General features: G+C 58.7%; 1 protein-coding gene across 4 annotated transcripts; it reads left to right on the top strand.

Annotated features, from left to right (window-relative positions):
• LIF (LIF, interleukin 6 family cytokine) lies at positions 2,342–20,315 on the top strand. 4 transcript variants are annotated; one of them, XM_005670785.3, is made up of 4 exons: positions 2,342–3,674; positions 13,970–14,090; positions 15,752–15,930; positions 16,649–20,315. In XM_005670785.3, exons 2-4 carry the CDS (start codon positions 14,072–14,074, stop codon positions 17,057–17,059), a joined length of 609 nt encoding a protein of 202 aa, XP_005670842.1. In that variant the 5' UTR covers positions 2,342–3,674; positions 13,970–14,071; the 3' UTR covers positions 17,060–20,315. The 4 variants fall into 4 exon arrangements, with proteins under 4 accessions (XP_005670842.1, XP_013838479.1, XP_013838480.1 ...); XM_013983025.2 differs by lacking the exon at positions 2,342–3,674 and adding an exon at positions 9,720–11,742; XM_013983026.2 differs by lacking the exon at positions 2,342–3,674 and adding an exon at positions 11,890–13,639.

The following is a 20,702-nucleotide window of genomic DNA, read 5'->3' as shown; positions in this document are numbered from 1 at the left end:
GGGACCTGTCCAGATCTTCAGAGCCAATTTCCTGAGGGCGGGCACATTTCAAGCTCAGTCCCCTTAGATGCCAAGACAGACGCATCCTCCTGTCACCTTTCAGCCTCAGTAACTCCACAGACAATTTCATAAGTTTCTGGGGCACAGAGCTCCCAGGCGAGGGGGCAGACAGACAACAGACAAGCAGAAGGACCAACAGGAGCATCAGAGATTGCAGTGTGAGCTTAAGCCTGGCAAAAGCAAAACAGGGTGATATAATAGAGTCAGGTGATGTGGGTGTACAGTTTGGCACCTGGAAGATGTGAAGTCCATTCTGCAGCCTGAATGACAGGCAAGAGAAGGGCTGGAGCCTCTAAGTGACAGCTGGGGCAAAGGCTCCAAGGTTTCAAGGATCAGGTATAGTGAGTGATTGCTGATTAGTCAAAAAGGCGTACAGAGGGGAAATGTCTTACCAAATGTCGGGCTGGGGCTAGACCTCCAGGTCCCTGACACCCAACCAGGGAGTACCCAATTCCAGGCTGTTTACCAAGTACTTTATAAGACCTCCCACTGCCCCCCACTGGGCTCTCTCTTGTTCTCAGGCTCCTGCCACACCAGCCACTTTTGGTGATCTGCCCAGCATACCCCTCTACCATAAGGCCTCTGCCCAGGCTGTTCTCTCTGTCTGTAATACTGTGTATTCTGTCCTTTGGTTAGTGCATCCTCAGCTCTTCTTCCTCCCTGCCTGTGTTCTGGGTTATTTATTTTCTCAAAACTGTCCTGGGGTGGGATGGGGGTATTTGCATTGCTGTCTGCCTCCCCCACTAGCCTGGAGCCACCAAGGCTGGAGACCACGACTGTCTTACTCTGCTCTGTCCCAGGACCCAGAACAGTGTCTGGCACCCAGCAGCAGCTCAGTGAGGAGCAGGGCGTGGTGCCGCCACCAGCAGGGGCCGGCCTCGCTCTTTTCTGCCTTGCCCCAGCATGGGGGTGGGAGGCTTTCCTCAGACTGGGCTGCTGGGAAGCTGTGGGTGGGAGGTGAAAGCTAGGCAAGCTCAGGTTCCCGGAGCGGAAAGGGAGTTGGTGTTGCTGCAGCGTGCGGTTGCCCACGGAGCGGGTAGAGGTCGGTCTGCAGAGGAAGAGCTGGGAAGCCCAGGGTGGTTGCTTCTTACCCCTGCATGGGCCACCTGCCAGCCTCCCACTCCCTGGATGAACCCCAGGAGAGGTGTCAGGGGCTGGCTTTGAACTAGAGCTGCACCCACCTCACAGGAAGCAGATCAGCGAGCCCCAGACTCTGAGGTGGGGGCCTTGGGGGGTCCTACCAGTGAGAACTTGTCACCTCTAAGCTGTCTCCTGATGAAACCACAGCTGCAGGTGCCCCCCAAACCGCCATCTCTAGGCTGGTCCTAGATCCACAGATCCAGCTGCTATAACATCTTTGAGGACCTCAAGGCCAAATTCAACCCCAAGCCCACACTTTTCTGCTTCCTAATTGCTCCCACTGAAGTTCCAGAATCTCAGGGCACCTGCTTCTTCTCCCTCAGCCTCTCCTCTCCCTGCTGATCCTGGGATTTCTCTAATGTCCCATCTCTGGCACATGGCTCCTTCTTTCCCCACCACCAGCTGGGTCCTGGCTCCCTGGACACATCTAAAATCTCACTGTCAGGTCTTCTCCTGCTCACAAACCTTGCATGACTCCTTCCTGTCCTATTGCATGTGACATCAATTCCAAACTCCTCATCACAGCCAGCCAGGACCCTGCTCTCAGGCCAAGCCAGTTCATCTCTGCATCTGCTATGTGCTCAGCTGGCCCCCAATACATCCAGGCATCCTGCCCTCCTGATGCCTGCCCTCCCCGCTCCCAGCCCTCCTCCTTGACTCCCCATCCAGAGTGGCTGGTGGGGCTTCCCTGGGGCTGAGGGTGGCTTGCAGGGGGTCACATCTGGAGTCTATACCTGGAGTTAGAACAAGCCCTCTCAGATCACCCCTGTCCCCTAAAGTGACAATTGCTGTGAGATCTGGGTTCCCTGATGGCCCACTGACAGGTAGAGGGGAAGGGGCTCTAATGCTTTTATGCCACAGTGGGAGCTAATCTCCCACAGGGCACATTTTTCCTGGAGTAACGATGCCCTGTGAGCCTGCAAACAGCGTATGCTTCCCCCAATGGCTCATGTAAAGGACAAAGTGGCCACAGGCCACGAGTGAGCTGGTACAGGGTCAGGGAGATGAGTCCGCATACGACCCTACTGCTGGAATGGACTGGAAGTTGGGTTTTCTTTTCTTTTCCCAGTTTTTCTGTGTGGCCGTCCCAGCCCCTCAGTCAACCCTGCACAGACCACACATGGCTAGAAAGTTCCCTGGGATGGGGGGCCTGGAGGGGGCCTAGCATTTATTGTCTGTCCAGAGAACAAACTCCCAGCTTGCAAGTGGCAGGTCTGGTTCTCCAGCCTCTGTGGCCTTAGGGCCTTCACTGCGCATCAGTTCTTCTGTGATTTGTCCCCTCTCAAGAGATGGGAAAGTACTTGAGAGTTCAAACCCCAGCCCTGGGGTCTGTAACATCAGGGCTGAGCCTCAGCTTCCCCATCTGCATAATAGACTAACTCGGCCCGCCTCCCAGGCCGGAACAGATTTCCTGGGAGACCATATGACGTCGCACAGGGCCGGTCAGCGCTGTTATAAGCTGTCCCAGAGCAGGTGCGTCAGCAGCCTTCTCTTTGTTGTCTCTCCCTCGTTTTCTTTTTTTCCTTGTTGGGGTTCTTTCTTCACAGCGCTTCTCTCTTTGTCTCTGTCCCCCTACCTCCCCCACCCTCCAGGCCAGGCCTGGGACCTGGAATGCCCACAGAAACCCTTTTCCACGCTGAGGAAAGGGTCACAGTCCACGGTCAGAGTGGAGAGGCTCTGGGCTTGGCCAGCCCCATTCCCTGCTTCCTGGGGCGTCCTCCCCGAGGAGGGCTGGGCCTGGCTGGGGAGGGGCGAAGTTCTCTGAGGGAGGGGGTTGGGCAGTTGGGGCCCTGGATCCTGTGGAGGAGGGCAGACCAGATGGGCCAGGTGGCTCCAGGGTTCTGAGGTGGGTGACAGGGCCGGGAGTGGTGGCTTGGGGGGTACTGTGTCCAGGCAGGTGGCTGCAGCAGAGTGACTCCTCTGAGGACGGGGACAAGGAGACATGGCTCTTCTGCACACGGCCTGTGGCAGTTCTGAGTCAAAACACCTAAGGCCGACCCCGGCCGGTCATGCGGAGGGCTGCCCAGTCATCGCCTTATGCTGGCCTGGGTCACCCAGGCGGGCTGGGCGCGGCCCAGTCAGCCGTGAGTCAGGCCCCAGCAGCCTTGCCACGCAGCACAGGGCAGGGGCGCTGGGCACAGGACGCCCCCTCCCCACCCCTAGCCCTATTTTCCCCTGGGCCAGCCCGAAGACCCTGCCCCACCTGTATCAGGTTCAATCTGGCCAGGAATCTGGGCTTCCTGCTCCTGTTGCCCCCCAGCTCTTCAGCCGGGGGGTGGGGTGGAAGTGGGGGGAGCCTCAGAGCCACCCGACCCTGGACGGGAAGTCAAGTCGGGGGCGGGGTGAGGAGCCGGCTCCAGAGAAGACCAGCAGGAGAGGGAAGCAGAGGGGCCTGGCCCAACATCGATGGTGTCCTGCTGAAGACCCGGCAGCACCCGCCAGACGCCGGAGGGTCCTGGGCGGCGCAGACCACGGTAGGCTTCCCCGAATATATCTTCAGCACAGGCAGACATCACCCCTTCCCTCATGTGTCTGGAGACACCTGGTGGCCCAGCCTAGTCTCCAGTCCTCAGTCTCCCCATCTGAGTAACGGGCATGTTTAAGATGTGCCCTGCATGTCTCTCTGAGGCTGTGGAGGTAGAGCTCAGAGTGGATGTGAAAGTGTCATGTGGACACCTGAGGGGGTAAATATCACGGAAGCGTTAAGGGGCAGAGGAGACCGCACTGGATGGGGATGCTGGAGTCCTGGCTTTGTGTCATCCCCAAGGGGTCACCCCTCTTGGGGTCTTAGTTCCTGGCTTCCCAAGGGACCTTCAAGTTCTCTTTTCCCCAGAGTGGGGCAGGGTTCTGAGCCCATGGCAGCTTAGCTTTCCCTCGATTGGAGACCTGGCAGGCAGAGGGTCCCTGTCCCTAGAAGTGACTGTGGTGGGTCAGAGGGTGGCCCCTGCTTGCCTCTGCTTTGGGGAGAAGAGAGGGAGTCTTTGCTAGAGTGAAGTTCATCATGGGAGGCTCTGGGGTGTGTGGTCGGTCAAGGTCATGGCCCCTATGCTTTTGACCTTGACCCAGAGAGGACTTCACCTCTCTGTGCTTTGCTTGCTCTGTAAGATGGGCTTAATGGTAGCGGCACCAGTTCCCAGGGCCATGTAGGGAGAAAGGAGAAATATAAGTACAGAGTGTGCCTCCAGATGGGGCAGGGTAGGGGGTGGGGTGGGCACCTTGGCATAAATAACCTGACAAGAGGCTGAACCCCAATTTTGCCCTCAGCAGCTCCCAAGGACTGGGGAGAGGCTTCTGAGAGGGCGGGGACACAGTCCTCAGGACCTGGCTTGTGTGGGTACTAGGTGGTCCTGGGGCCTGAGGTGGGTGAGAAGGGGCCCCAGTGTTCTTCCCTCCTCCCCCTCCTCTCAGAGCTCCAGCTGAATGGAGGCACAGCAGACCCCACCACAGGCCACTCTGTGAGGGCCTTGGCGCCCCCTTTTGGCCAGTCCTCAGCATGCTCTCCCCCCCCCCCCGCCCCCGCCCCTCTGTGCTCAGCAGGTCTGAGGCCCCTCCAAGGACCCCTCAGGTGCCTCTTTCCACTGACCCGGCTGCGGGTCTCTGCCTCCCCTCCCTTTTGAGCTCTAGGCATCTCCGCCCACTTCCTCAATCCCCAAGTCTGGCCCTGCCTAGCTGTAAGGGAGGCTCTGATCCAGTCTGGTGGGCCTGGGGCAGACGTTGCCTGGGCCGTGGTGTCTGCTGCCCACTGGGCAGTGGGGGGCGCTGCAGCCCACAGCTTAGAGTTGAGCTAAGTGGCTGAGTGTTGGAGACTGCTGGGCAGTGAGCCCTGGACCTGGCCCTCACCCCTGCCGGGCCCAGCTTTCCAGGGCTCCTGGGAGGCTTTCTCAATATTCCACCACCCCACCCCATACTCCATGCCTCAAAGAGTCTCTTCTAGATTCTTTGAGACTGATGGCTTTCCCCAGGCTGGTTTTACAGCTGGGGAAACTGAGACTTCTAAATGCTTCTTTCTGGAATCCTTAGAGCTAATCAGGACTAACCCAGGGTTCCCACCTCCTTGACTGGAAGCCTTAGGGAGGCAGGCAGCCCACATGCTGTTGGGATGTGCTGCTTATTTGCTGTGTGGCCTTGGAAAAGTCCCTTCTTCTCCTCTCTGGGCCCCATCTGTGATGTTTTAACAGCCAAGAGAATAATAATATCAGTAACTCTGGCATGTCTTCACTGCCTGCCCTCAGATTTCTAGAGGGTGATGTGTTGTGTCCCATTTTATACTCTAGGAACTGGGGTCTGAGCCATGAGTTCACCTGGCTGAGGTTGTAAGTGGCAGAGCTAGGACGGCACTTGAGGCCTGGCTGATTACAGAGACCCCAACCCTGCCCCCATTTATAAGTGGGGCCACTGAGGCAGCAGAGGCCAGGGTGGTCTTTAAGTTCCCCAGGCTGACATGGCTTCGTGAGAGAGGTGGGCTCTTGGATGGGGGCCCAAAAGTGGGCAATTACAGGGAACTCTCCTCCCTCTTTGGCAGAGTGAACTCGGGGGTGATCCTGCCACTGAGGGGCTTGCAGGGATTCTGGCTCTCTCAACAGCTTGCTGTGATCCTGGGGCAGGCGTGGTCCTACCCAGAACAGGAGGAAGCGGAAACGGGGTCCAGGGGTGGGGCGGGGGTGGAGGAGGCCCGCTGGGCAGGAGATCAGAGCGGGATTGTGTCATGGAGTCCTGTGGCTGATAAGCAGCTGAGTGGCCAGCACAGGCAGAAGGAGGGGCTCCCCCGGGGCAACTCATCCTGGGGACGCCCCGCTCCAGGCCCCTGCTGCCAGTGAGCCCTGGACCACACTTGGCCTGTGGCTCCTGTATGAGGGAGGCTGTGGGGCTGTGGGGTAGAGAGCTGGCTCCATCACATCCTGTGTGACCCCAGGCAAGTTGCTCAACTTTCTGAGCCTCAATTCCTATGTCTGTAAAACCAGGATTAAAACGTGTCCTGTGGGGATGGGGGTTAGGTCTGGGGAGAATGGGAGGCTCTTGTGAGCCATTTGTACTGGCTTGCTTTGGGGGATGTGGGTTGGAGAGAAGCTTGTGAAGGCCTTTGGGGTCTGTGGCAGGCCAGCCATGTGTCCCAGAAGGTGGAGGGAGCAGGGCTGGAGTGGCCCAAGTGCAGGGCTGGTGGGGGACAAGTATCATGCCCGGGTTGCCGGGAGGGTGCAGGGGGCACCCTCGAGCTGCTCCACTACTGGGTCCCATCCCTCTCTGACTTCAGGGAGCTCATCTTTTCTCCTCTTCCCAGGAATAGGAGGAGGCCAACCTCACCCGGGGCCTCACCACCCCCCATCCTCCCCGCCCATTGGAAGCAGGCTACTCTACTCTTTCCATCTTATCACCAGGCCTGAGGCTCACATCACCTCCCACCCACCATCCTCAGAAGGTTTCCTTGGTCCCTGGGGACGCAGACGGCCAGTTCAGGGAGCCGGCCCGGCTGCTTCCCTGACATCATCTCTGGGTTCGGGTCAGCGTGGCCCCAGTGAGCTTGGCCAGGGAGGAGGGGAGGCCGGGCCCCACCTCAGGGCCGGCCCGTTTCAGGCTGAGTGGGTCCGTGGTGCTGCTTCCTGTTCTGTTTATTGCCTCTGAGTTCAGGAAATCATTGAGTGAAACATCCTCCCCACCCCCACCCCGCGATTATTTAATAGGAGCCGAGCTGTGGTCTCTCTCTTTTGGAAAATCCAGTGGGAGAAGGAAGCTGTCAGCTCAGCTCTGACATCAGCTTTGTCCCTGAGCCAAGAGTCAGGGTGGCCAGGGCAGGGGGGCGGCGCTGGGGCGGGGTAGGGAGGAAACCAGCTGCTGGTGGCCCCTGTGACGTGAGGCTGCCACACGGTTCCCAGGGGCGGGGGCTGGAAGGAGAGGAGCGGGGATTGTTGGAGACACACGGCACACGCATGCACACACACACGCGCGCGCGCACACACATGTACAGGGTCACGCCTCCCCACTCCTGTCCAGAGGCCCCCTGCCTTGCACAGACTCACACACGCTCGTAAAAGATCCACACACGTGGTCAACACACATTCACACAACCATACAGGGGCTCACAAAGCCAGATGTGTGCACATCCCATCTCTCAACTACACACACAGACCAACACATGCCTGCAGACACACACACACACACACACACACACACAAATGCCCTCTCAGACCCAGAGAGACAGATGTATGGGGAGCCCGGAGGGCGCTCCCAGGCACAGCCTCTGGGCCGCGGGCTCCCCTGGGGCGATGACTGTGGCCAAGTCCCTCTGCTGCCACCTGCAGTGAGGATGAAGGTGGCAGAGCGAGGAAAGGCCTGTGACTATTCCGGGCTCCACCCAGGCAGGGCAGGGCCAGGCAGGGAGCCCCGGGGGTCTGAAGCTGCGGAAGGGAGTGGATGGTGAGAAGCCGGGCCCTGGGAGGGCCTTTGTCCTGGTACCGGTGATGCCAGGCCTCCGCCCCCTATCGTGAGTGCCCGTCCGGCCCCGCCCTGCCCGCAGCACCTCCTGCCACTCCTGGGCTGCAGGGGATGGCGGCAGAGTCCATGCTCCCAGCTGGTGAGTGACTGCGGGCAAGTGACTCCTCAGCCCCTCAGGGCCTGGCTTTCATCATCGATACCAGCACTTACAAATGTTTTTTTACCTTGACCCATAGTTAGAAACGCATCGCATCTCGCAGCTGAGGGTGAGGCACACGCTGACACACACGGACAACAGAAATAAAAAGTTTCCCAGAGCAGTGCTTGCCTGCGCCCTGGGCAATGCCCAGAGATTTTGCTATTCCATTTTCTTTTGAATGTACTGGTGGGCAAGCCTCTAAATTGAATCCATGATCCACGAAGAGGCAGAGAGGCACAACCGTGGTTTCAAGCCAGTTTGAGATTCGTGGAGATCCTGGGGGAGGTCAAATGCTTGCAGAGGCTAATGTGCCTCAGCCGTTAAGGGCTGATGCATGAATGATCAGGAAGGAGATAAAGCCCATTTTAAAGAAGGGGGGCACAGGAGTTCCCGTTGTGGCTCAGTGGTTAACGAATCCTCAGTGGTTAACCTGATGCATGAGGTTGCGGGTTCAATCCCTGGCCTTGCTCAGTGGGTTAAGGATCCAGCATTGCCATGAGCTGTGTTGTAGGTCGCAGAGGCGGCTCAGATCCCTTGTTGCTGTGGCTGTGGCATAGGCTGGCAGTTACAGCTCCAATTAGATCCCTAGCCTGGGAACCTCCATATGCTGCAGGAGCGGCCCTAGAAAAGGCAAAAAGACAAAAAAAAAAAAAAAAAAAAAAAAAAAAGGAAGGGGCACAGAGGACAGAGCCTGGAGTGGAATCAGGCCCCTTGAAACTTGGCACAGGCCTTGGAGGCAAGCCTTTGACACTGCCAATGATCAGAGCTCTGTGGGCTGCTCCTTCCCTTGTAGTTTCTATCAGAATTCAAGAAAAAAATGCAGTCACTCTGATTCACCTCCAGGGGGGTGATTCCTGACGCAGAACAAGTTGGGAAATGTCAGGGTGATGCTGGGGGCAGTTGGCAGGAGGCCAGAGGCTCTGAGGGTATGTTGATCCCTGACAGAGATTTGATGGGATGAGGGTGAGAAGGGCAGACTGCATGCCCAGAGCCTGGACCTCAAGAGCCCAAAGACAGCTGGAGGGGAAGGAGTGCTTAGTCCTGAGGTGGGGAAGTATTGCTTTATTCTCCTGCTGAGGCTCTGAGACGCTACCTGTTCCTCTAGGACCCATTCCATGCTCCGTGTACAGAGAGGACCAGGAGCCTTCCTTGGCCTAAGCCTCAGACCCCAGATGCTGCACTGACCCCGGGACCCAGGCCCCACCCAAGCCCCTGACTCAGGCTGTGTTTGAGCATCTCCTGTGGCCCATCCTGAGCTCTGGTTAGAATGGTTGCCATGTGGCAGGCACTTTGTGTTTCCAGCTAAACATCCTCAGGATGGCGCTGTGAGCCTGGCATGATGGCACTGCCACTCTTGGCGGGGGTGGGGGGAGAGGAATTGAGGCTCAGAGATAAGAAGCAGTTGCCCCAGGTCACCAGTCTGTTAAGTGCTATGGGCAGGATTCAAACCCAGGTTTGCCTGGCTCGAAGCCACATGCTTACTCACGGGTACTACCACCACCCTAGCCCGAAGGGCCCAAAGGTGCCTGGCAGAGCTGAGCCAGGGGCCACAGGAAAGTACATGAGAGCAAATGGATGGTGGAAGTGGGTGGCCCTGCAGGTGTCGTTACACCCTCCTTTCTCGAGTGCTGAATAATGAGGTGCCTTTGCTTTTTTGGACAGGACACCCCACTGCCAGGGCTGTGCCAGGAATTCCTGAGCTTCTGTCTCCTCTGGCTGGGCCTGGGCCACACCTGCCAGCCCCCAATTCCTCCCCCAGGCTCAGCTGACTCCCTGTGCTCATTTCCCAGGTGGGAGTGTTGCGCCTGGGCTGAGAGCAGCTGCTGGTTGGGTTTTCCGAGACTTGAGGCCTTACCGGGCACAGGGAAGAGGGATGGGGAGGGAGGGGGCTGGCTGGGGCGGCGGGGGTTGTCCGGAGCACTCAGTTTCTGGGTCACTGGTCTTGGGGAATTCCCCGATGCCCAGAGAGCTGCTTACCTGGTGAGTAACTGCTGCTGGCTGCCCACACAGGATGCCTGGCTGCGAGGGTACCTCCCTGCCACCCCCTGCCAATGGCCACTGCCACGTTGCCCTCTCCTCTGAGTGCCCTGGGGCCCAGGAAAGAGACAGACAGACAAGCAGGGGGCTGTCCCCCGCCCCCACAACCACCCCCCTGGGCTCCGCAGGGGGCGGCTGGTGATTCAAGCCCCTCTGAGCTGAGCTCTGTCTCCTTCCTTCTCAGATGGGGCCTGGGGGTGAATCAGCTCCTGGGGGCGGTGAGCCCGGGTCAGTTGCTGTCTTCAGCTCAGGCCTGGGGTGGGGATGGTCGGGGGCCAGGATGGGACATAGGAAGAGAGAGCCCACAGCCCCCCAGTCTGTCGGATCTTCTTGGGGCACCCCTGCAGCTGGAGGTTCAAGAGTGTTTTGCCTCCATTATCCATCAGGAGAGAGTGACCAGGTCCCCCTCCTGCCCACTGTTCTCCCTTCAGCCCTGGAGTGCGCCCAAGTTTCCTCATCTGTAAAATGGAGATAAGAATCCCTGCTTTACAGGCAGGTATTTAGGAGGATCAGTGCTGATGGGTAGAGGGCTTACAGGATGCTCAGAACTGTGCCGGGTCTGGGCAAACCCACAGTGTAGGTGCCATTATCCCCATAACATAGATGAGAAAACTGAGGCCAGGATGTGGTCACTTTCTCAAAGTCACCTGCTGGCAGAGCCAAACCTCTAACCCAGCTCTGACTGAGGCTGAAGTCCATGCTTCCAACAGGCAGACTTCAAACCTTCCCACGAGAGATTTGGCACAGATGGCTTTTGGAAATGAAAATGCTTTTAAAAAACACTTAGCATCTGCTCTGATGTAACCCTGAGCCAGGTGCTGTCAAGAGTACAAATGAGGATCAGACCCCATCCAAGGCCTCAAAGAGCGAGGAATGAGACTTGTTCCCACTTGAAAGGAGAGCAGGCAAGACTAGGCAGACTCAGCCAGGCTGGGCTGTGGGAGGCAGGGGAGGCTTCCTGGAAGAAGAGGCCTGAGTGCAGCTTGCCATCCTCTGCCACCACCCTGGCAGTGTGAGGGACCGCTGGCATCACTGGGGCCTTTGAGCCAGAGGCCAGGGGTCCAGACCCCACTCTAGTGTCAATTCTCTGTGTGGCCCTGGGCAAGTGACTTCACCTCTCTGAGCCTCAGTTTCCCCATCTGAAAAATAAAACGCTGTGACGTTCTGAGAGAGGCTTGTGGATGGTGAGCGAGAGAGAATCAGCAGAAAAGGAGGCTGGATGGACCCAAGCACCAGAGTGAGTCAGTCAGAGAGAGAGACCTGAGGGGCCCTGGGAAGGCCCCCAGCTGCCCTGGACTTGTTTCCCGGAGAGGGGAGATGGGGAGATGAGCAGATGGATGGCACAGCCACCTGGAGGAGCAACCCCAGCCCTGGCCTGACAGCTCCCTGTCCAGGCTGAGGGGGCCCCTATGGGTCCTGACTGTCCCCCCTTGCTCTGAGGCCTGTCAAATCCCCAGCAGGCCCAGTGTGCAGGAGCAGGACAGGCTGGAGATGAAGTCACAGCTGGAAGGGGCCGGGCTGGGGCTGCCACTCCAGGGTGGGGCCTGGGGTCACGACCCCGGGAGCAGGCAGCCAAGAAGGGAGGATGCCTTCCGTGAGGAAGCTAGGGAAAACACACACACACACAGCAGAGTAGAGAGGGAGGGAAGAAAACAAACTCCAGGAGACCAAAGCTGGCCTGGAGCGCGGCCTGGGCAGCCCATTCCAGGGGACCGAGGCCACGTTGCAGGCGGCTCACGGGCCCGCGGCTCTGAGACCCTGCTCGGCCTTCCCCTAAGAGGCCCAGAACGGGTGGTGCCTGGACATGGACAGGAGAGGGAGGCTGGGCCTGGGGTGCCGAGGGTCCCAGACCACTTGGGGAGCACGGACCAAGTCAGGTACCATGAGAGGGGAAACTGAGGCAGGGGAGGGGGCCAGACAGGCGGGGGTGTCTGCTGGACTCTGCTCCCGCTTCCTGTTTCCTGTGGGGTGGGGCTAAGATTACATGGCATTTGTGGGGGGGGGTGTTGTAGGGCTGATGGGGGTTGGTCTAGGCAGCCAGAGGGCAGTGCGAGGCCTTGGGAATCCACTGGGGAGGATGCAGGGGAGGAGCCGTGGCAGGAGGGCAGCGGGACAGGGTGGTGGCCTCCAGGAGAACCGGGGCACCTAGTGAGACATTCGGGCAGGGGGACAAGGGGATCCCTAGATGAGGTCTCAGTGGGGCCCTAGTCAAACGGATTTGGGGTCCACATCAGAAGAGTCAGGCCGAGTTAGATGACAGGGTCCGTTGGAGAGATGTAGAGATGTGGGCATGGGTTGGGGACTGATCCAGAGTTCAGGGCTCCGGGAGGTCAGGGCCTTGTGCAGGAAAGACTGGAGGTGGGGGATTGGGATGTCCCAAGTGAGAGGGAGGTGATCTGGGTTGTCCTGGGCCGGGGAACTGCCTGAGACAGGCTGGGATGGGTGGGCCTCCTAGGTGTATGGGAGGGCAAGACCCAGGTGTGGAGGGGCAGGGAGGGGGAAAGACAGCCAGTGTGGGCTCCTCCCTGCTGGGAAGTGCCTGCTGGGAAGGGCAGTTTTATCACCCCAACATCCGAGGCCGCTGGGAGAGCATGGAGGAAGCAGCCTGGAGAGGGCAGGGCGGGTAAAGGGGGAGGGGGCCGGCAGCAGGCAGGAGGGCTCGTCCTGGCATGAAGAGGGAGGGACGAACGCTAAACGCTCTCGTGGCTGGGCAGGTCCGGGATGTGGCAAGAGGCGGGAGCTGGGGGCATGGAGGATGGCTGAGGGGGTGGGCAGAGGGCATGAGGGGCCAGGGAAAGGCTGTGGGGCTCCCTGGCTTGGAGAACCAAAGTCTCCCACATTGTTCCCCTGGTCAGGGCCAGGTGGGAGGGCTGTGGTGGGGAGTGAGACATCTCCTGGGACAGGGGGAGTCCCTGGCAGCTTGTGGGACAGCGTGGCCCCAGATGGGTGTCGGACCAGCACTCCCTCACCTCTCGCTCTCTCCCCTTTTTTTAAATGCTTTTTGCTGGGGAGGAGTTGCTGTGCTCATTCAGCCCTAGTCCTCGCCATGCCTTCCTGCCCCTTCTTGTTTTCGAATCCACCTGGCCATGATAGTCACCAGAATTGGTGACCCTGCCTAAGAGATTCCAGAAGCCCCTTTTAGGGGCCAGTACCATTGTCTGAGGCTGAACCCCCAAAGCCTTTCAAGCCATTTCTGCTCTCTCTAGCCATCCTTCTGCATCCTGAGAAGCAAACCTGGGTCCAGTTGGTTAAGCTTCCCTAAGTCTCTGCTTCGAAATGGAAATGCTCCCCCTCGAAGGGGGAGCTGGGGTTGCAAAGAGTCTAAGCAAATGCCAGTCACATAACACCTTCCCAGAAGCTCCTCCCCAGGCTCTCCCTAGAGATCGGAATCACCTCCCATCTTCCCAGCTCCCTCCTCAGCCCCATAGGTACCTGTGGTCAGCAATGCAGGCTTGCTGCTGGCACTCAGGAGGTCTGACCTTATGGGACCCTGGGCAACCTGTCCCCTTTGGAGCCCCACTTGGCCCAGTGGAAACGGGCAGGTTGGAGGAGGCCACCTCTGCGGTGGCTTCCAGGGCCCACGTTCGGTTTCACTTTATTACTGTCTAAAGTCCACACCACTGTCTAAAGCCCCAACCCCTCTTCCTGGAGCCTCCTTCTCAACCCAGCCCTGGCCTGCCTCCTCCCCACTGTCCCCCAAACCCCCTGACCTGAGGGCCACAGGTGTCAGCCTCCATCTGCTTGCCTAGTTTCAAGCCACCTCCCCAAACCCAGGTGAGTCAGGGCTGTCTGGGGCGCCCACTGTCCGGGTACCCCGATGACTTGGCCTGGGGACCCTCCTCCCCACCCCCCATCTTCAAACAACTCCCAGGGCAAGCCACTCAGGAAAACCGCAGGGTGTTTTGTCGAAGAGTTCATTATAAATTTTATCAATCAAATTCTTAGAAGAGGGAAAAAGTCTGCTCTCCCCACCCTCCCCCCTCACTGCCCCCCCTTCACTCTCACTTTCTTCCATTCATAATTTCCTATGATGCACCTCAAACAACTTCCTGGACGGGGATCCCTGCTAAATATAGCTGTTTCTCTCTCTGTCTTACAACACAGGCTCCAGTATATAAATCAGGCAAATTCCCCATTTGAGCATGAACCTCTGAAAACTGCCGGCATCTAAGGTCTCCTCCAAGGCCCTCTGGAGTTCAGCCCATAATGAAGGTCTTGGCGGCAGGTAAATCCATCCGCCCCGCGCCGGCTTCCGCGCCCCGCTACGGGCCCAGCGGCAACGTGGGGCACTTGGCGATCGCGAGCGGGACACCCACCCGCTGCAGACACACGGACACTTGGGGCGCCCGCGCAGCCGGCCAGGCAGCCGGAGGCTCTGGGTGGCGGCCGGGAGCGAGCGCAGGCACATGGTCCCCGCACCGCGCGCCCAGCCCGTCCGGGGCCCGCAAGTTGGCGGGACAGGGAGGGAGTGCTGCAGCCTTCCTCCTCCTCCTCCTCCTTCTCCTCCTCCTCCTCCACGATCTTGCGCTCTCCCGACTACTTTTCCCGCTCTGCCTTCTCCGGGATTCACCCTCCCTCTTTCTTTCTTTCTGTCTTTCCGCTTTCTTTTCCAACCGCGTCCCGGGCTGCTCCCTGGGAGGGGCGCCGGCCGCTGAGCAGCTTGCAAACTCCGGCCCGGGACGGGAGCAGGTGCCACCTCCATCTGCTAGTGCCTGGAAAGCTGTGATCTGTGCTAGGTGAGCCCGGGGTGTGGGGGGCCCCCCAGCCATCCTGGGGCCTCAGCACTGCCTGGGGATGCTGGGAGGCACAGGGGACCCAGAAGTGAACTTCAGCTGCGCAGCAGGGGAATCAGCTTCCCCACGCATGCCTCCTCCTTGCCCAGCCTCACCAGTTATCCAGCCTCGCAGGTCCGCTGACCCCAGCCCTTGCTGCTGGGTCACCTGCAAAGCTAGGGTTTTGGGGCGCGGGTAGGAAGCAGGCGCCCTGAGGGAGGGGGAGGGGCGATCCTGGACAGGCCGGGACAGCTCCCAGCTCTCCTGTCACCTTTCACTTTCCTTCCTCCCCCGCCCACCTGGCAGCATGCGACCTTTTCCCTTTTTTTCTTTCCTGGTTGCACCATTTCCTTCCCCTCCTGAAGGCTCTGGGGGCCTGTGGGACCCCAGGATTCTCCTGGTCCAAACGCTCCACTTGGTACAAGGACTAATAGGCAAGAGTGAGAGGGCATGGAGGCCAGGATCCCCACAGAGCTGGGGGACAGGAAGTTTTGAGGGATTATTTGGTCAAGGAGAGGGGAATTGCAGAATTGGGGTGGAGTTGAGGGTCCTAGATAGGGGAGTGAGCGGCCACAGTGGGGGAAGGAGAAACACAGAGAAGATGGGCAAAGGAGATGGAATTAGGGGACGAATGGTCCAGTGAGCCAAAATCATGTGCTAGGCTTGGGAGATGAGGGTGAGCAGAACCCCCTCCCCCCTTCCCCATGGTCCCAGCTCGCTCTGGAGACTCAGGTATGAAGTAACACTTAAGAATTTGGACCATCCTGGGAGGTGGGGAGATAGGGTCAGCTCTTCTCTCTGTGACCTGCTGGGCTTGGGGTGTGGTGCCCTCCAGCCAAAGGCCAGGATGGTTGTTGTCACCCTGGACCCAGCTTCCTACTGGTACAAATAGCTCCTTTCCTGCCCCTTGCTACCAGAGGTAGAGAGTTAGCCATCTGGAGAGAGGGAGATAGAGGAGGAGAGGTGGTGACATCGTCAGGGCTGGGGAAGAGAGAGCTGGAGGCTGAGAGGGGACACTGGTGTCCCTAAAGGAGACGAGGCGCATCCTATCCTGGGAGCCCCCTTGCCTACCCTTTCACCTCCCTAATCATGGCTCGTTTTTGCCTGTTTGCAGGAGTTGTGCCCCTGCTGCTGGTTCTGCACTGGAAACACGGGGCAGGGAGCCCCCTTTCCATCACTCCTGTCAATGCCACCTGTGCCACACGTCACCCATGTCACAGCAACCTCATGAACCAGATCAAGAACCAGCTGGCGCAGCTCAACAGCAGTGCCAACGCCCTCTTTATTCTCTACGTAAGTTCACCCCCCTTGCCCGACCCCAGGGTGCTGAGGAAGGAAGGAGGGAGGGAGGGGCTGGGGTTTGCTGTGGGACCTGGGCTGGCGGGCTGGTCAGGGAAGGGAAGGGAGGGGGCTCGGTCCTACCATGTGCAGAGTCCCACAGCTTCCGCCCCACTCCCCACCCTGGCCAAGGCTCGGTCACTTTCCCCGGGGGCCCTGTTACATATTGGCAGAGCTGCCTGGAGGCGGGGAGGCCTGACACTTCGAGCCTCAGGCTTCCTCCACCTCCTGGAGCAAGAGGCACATGAGAGGCAGAGAAGGAGGCTGTGAGGAGGACGGGGAGGTACTGTCGTCAGGGGAGACAGTGGGCTGTGGGTGTCTGAGGTGCAGAGCTGCCCAGGAAGAGGATGAGTGCGGTGGGTGAAAGGGCAAGTGTGTGTGGTGCGCGCGTTGGAGGTGAGACAGTGTTTTGCTTTCTGTCTGCATGGGGTCCTGGTGGTGGTGATGAGGAGGATGCTGATCCTCCGCACGGCCCGGGTGTGCGTTCACACCCACAGTTACTTCTGGTTCTCAGGACGGTCCCAAGCTGCCTTGGGGCAATTGAGTGGGTCATCGTGCCAGTTTGGGGGCAGTGGGGACCTGAGGCCAAGACCTGACCCAGAGGCTTGGAGGCAGCGCGGGAACGCCTGTCCCTGACTCCATGTCACCTCCCCTCTGTGCCTCTGCCCCTCAGTACACAGCCCAGGGGGAGCCATTTCCCAACAACTTGGACAAGCTGTGTGGCCCCAACGTGACCAACTTCCCGCCCTTCCACGCCAACGGCACCGAGAAGGCCCGGCTGGTGGAGCTGTACCGCATCATCGCCTACCTTGGCGCCTCCCTGGGCAACATCACGCGGGACCAAAGGAGCCTCAATCCTGGTGCTGTGAACCTGCACTCCAAGCTGAACGCCACGGCGGACAGCATGCGAGGCCTCCTCAGCAATGTGCTCTGCCGCCTGTGCAACAAGTACCACGTGGCCCATGTGGATGTGGCCTACGGCCCCGACACCTCGGGCAAGGACGTCTTCCAGAAGAAGAAGCTGGGCTGTCAGCTCCTGGGGAAGTATAAGCAGGTCATCTCTGTGCTAGCCCGGGCCTTCTAGATGGAAGGTCCCCTAGCACCCCGTGACCTGAGGTCTTAGACTTAGGTGACTCTCAAACTGTGGCCGGGGCCCAGAACATCACCAGACCCAAGTGGGGGTTGCTGACAGACCCGGGAGGGAGGGGGGCAGTTCTTAGCTGTCTCCTCTCCTCAGGGGTGGGCTGTGATGAAGCAGAACCCAAACTCCCGGAGGCAGAACCAACTAGAGAAGGCATCCCTTGTTCTGGGAGACTGCAGCCAGGCATTGGTGTTGGGCTGCCCCCTCCACCATCACCACCTTGTTCCCTCAGTCAGAGTCTTCATGATCACATCACCCAAGTCATCTGCAGTGACCCTGACCATGGGGTGAGACAGCAGGAGTTGGAGGCATGTCCCAGCCCCCAGCAGAAGGACCACCTTCAGTGCCTTTGCTGCCCCTTAGGTAGACTTTGAAAGGTCTGGTTGGAACTCAGGCAGCGCAGAGGGGCTGGGATCCTGAAAGATCCTTGGCCCCTACAAGTATGGTGAGTGAAAGGGTAGAAAGGGAGCTTGGTTTGAGATGCTGCCTTACCTTGGGCGTGATTGGAGAGTTCAGGCCTAGGACTGTCAGGTGGAAAGTTCCAGAAGGAGGTCACTGGCCTTCAGGCTCTTGGGGAGGCGGAGAGGCCACCTTTAGGCCCGGGAAGGAAGAGAAGCCCTGAAAGTCTTGGCGGGTTCTCCTTCCTTGAGCCTGCAGTCTTCCCTGCAGTCCAGGATGGCCAGGGGCTGGACCTGGAGGTGGGGTGTGTGGAGGCGGGCGGGTTGTGCAATCAAGTGAGGAGGGTCTGAGGGAACCCAGAGTCTTCCTTGTGGGCAGGGGTCTGTAGGGAGGGGCGGATGAGGTAGTTCTGCATGGTGGCTCACATCTGAGGCCCATGGAGGCCCCGTGAGGTCACATACAGGTACTTGAGGGGCACCAGAGGCCATCTCTAGTCACTGGAGCAAGGAGACAGCAGAAGTTGAGGTCGGGGTCTCAGGAAGCCTGACATCCAGCAGTGCTAGTGTGTCTGACCCAGCATGACTGTCTATTTATTTTGATGCCCTATTTATATTAACTTATTGGTGCTTTAAATAGCAAAGTTAATTCTCCTTTTCCTGCTCCCTCTCCAACAAAAATAATATGATGGCTCCTTCTATGGGAGCTGGGGTCAGCCTTACCAGGGCCTGGTCTGGAAGTCAAAGCAGGATGTTACCAGTGGGATAAGCCTTAGGGGTGAGGCTCAGAAAAGGGTCAGGAGCTGAGAGAACTGGTCAGTCCAGGTGGGGGCTGGGGATCTGGCTCCAACCCCTAACTCAACTGTGACTTGCTCTGGGGCTATCGGGATCCCGGCTGCAAGGCAGGCAGGGCCGGTTTGTGGAGAGGCCAAGGGGCCTTTTCCTAGGGCCACTGTGTTGCTTGGCTCCAGGGGGCTCATTCCATCATGTTCTCTGGTGCCCCCTGGAATTGTGCTGTTAGAGGCAACATTCACGGTGGAGGTGGCACCCCCGGAGCAGCGGGCAAGTCACCCCTTGTGGCCTGCCCTGCTGCTGCTTCCTTGTCCCCATGCTGCCTCTAGATTAGCCGTCCGGGGGCCCTGCGACAGTCCTGACCCAGCACCCAGCATGCTCACACACAGCAGGGATGCGCCTTCCCGGGTGGCCCAAACACCCACAGAGGGCAAGAGGGCCTGGCTGGACCTCAGGAAGCTGGGGCAGTGCAGGGAGGAGGCCACTGCTCTGGAGGGGAGGACGAGGAGGCCCTGGGCCGCGGACCAGGAAGCTGTGGTCCCTCCTGCCCCACCTCCCCCCACACTCCCACCCATGTCTGGGCTCCCAGGCAGGGAACCCGATCCTTTCCTTTGTGCTGGGGCCAGGCTAGTGGAGAAACGCCCTCCAGTCTGGGAGCAGGGGAGGAGGGCCCAGAGCTGGGGCAGCTGCTAAGAGCAGGGTTCTGGCTTCTTCTCAAACCCTGAACAGGCAGCGATCCTAGCAGTTCAGCCAGCATGATTATGGTACTTTGCACTCACTTTGCACCTCTCTGTCTCCTCTAAGCACTTTACCCATCGGATGGCAGGTGGGCAGGCAGCAGGCCGGGCCCGAGGCTTGGGCTCCTGGGCCGGAGGTGGGAGCTGTCTGTCCCATTGGCAAGACGATTTTGGGACGGGTGGCAGAGGAGACCATGATGGTGACATGTTTTCTGACACTGTCTTAATGTGGGGCACACTCAGCCTTGTCCAGGATCTCAGCCTGCTGCACTCCATCGCTCTGCTTTTTCAGTGAATGCGGCTTGAAAGGCTTGGGGCTGGCCGGCCTCCCATCATCTCATCACCCCATGGACATGGACCCCCTGCCCCCATGCCAGGCCTACTCACCTGGGCAGCTTCTGAGGCTTGGGGACCAAGCACTTCTCCTCCCCTAGGCCCAGCACAGCCCTCGCCTCCCCAGCCCTGGCTCTGCTCCTCACTCCATCCTCAGTGCTCTGTGTGGACCCAGTCTGGCTGATGGGTACTCACGTTGCATAGCATCTCTGAATTCTGGAGCTCTTGTTTGGAAAAAGTTTTGCAGGGCAGGAAGCTGTCCACTTCCTCCTTTATTTCATCTGCTGGTTTTGACCCCCACCTGCATCCTGGGTCACAACCCCAGCCCGTGGAGGAGGGAGAGGCCGGCAGCAGAGGAGGGGGTAGGACAATCATTTGCAATTTATTGAAAGAGGAGTAGTGGGGACCTTATTTATTTAAAAACTTTCTAAATGAGAAAGCACCACTATTTATTTGTCTCTCCTCCTCCTTGTTCTCCTCCCCTCTCTCTTTGTCCCTCCTTGGGGATATCTTCCCTGACAGAACTGGTCCAACTCTGCCTCACTGGCTCTCCAGATGGACATAGCGTGTGGGGCCAGAGGCCAGAACCAAGTGAGAAGTTGATTTCCTTTCAGATGGTACAGATGTTCTTACTTCCAGTCACCTCCCTTGACCCCCACCCCGCCAGCCCCTCGCCCTCATCCCAGTATCTGGGCATCCCTCCCATCCGCACCGCTGCATCCTCCCGTGTTTGCCTCCCTCCTTTCTACCGGAAAGGACTTGGCCTTGGGGGACAAATTCCTCTTTGATGAATGTACCCTGTGGGAATGTTTCATACTGACAGGTTATTTTTATTTATTCAATGTCATATTTAAAATATTTATTTTTTATACTGAAGATCACTTTTTTTAATGAAGAAAGAGAAATTAATAAAGAACCTGATCTTGACAAACTTTCCAGACTGCATTCATGTGAGGAGAGCGTTTCTGCTCTGGGCACCCGCTGGGGCGAGGGGTGGGCGGGTGGGAAGAGGGGGGTATTTCTCTGGGGCAAGGGTGCCACTGTGGGTGAGGGTGGGGTGGGCAGAACCTTGGCACAGGCAGAACCAGGTGGGTGTGTCTCCAGATCACAGGGTGCCGCCAGGAAGTCCTGTCTGGAATCACACAGGATGCTGGGGCCAGAACCAGGGCTTCTGTTGGGCTCTTCTGCGCCTTAGTGTCTTTCCCACTGCAGTCACTCCCTTTCCCTGTAAACTTCTTCCCAGCCCCCTGGCACCGCTTCCTTGGGGAGCAAGAGAGTCCGGAACCAAAACGACTGCAGGTGCAGAGGCCCAGGAGCGCCCCCAAGTGT

The sequence above is a fragment of the Sus scrofa genome, chromosome 14 (assembly GCF_000003025.6).
Source record: "Sus scrofa isolate TJ Tabasco breed Duroc chromosome 14, Sscrofa11.1, whole genome shotgun sequence".
NCBI lineage: Eukaryota > Metazoa > Chordata > Mammalia > Artiodactyla > Suidae > Sus > Sus scrofa.
Note: the sequence above shows the minus strand (reverse complement) of the source record. Positions and strands in the feature narration are given on the sequence as shown.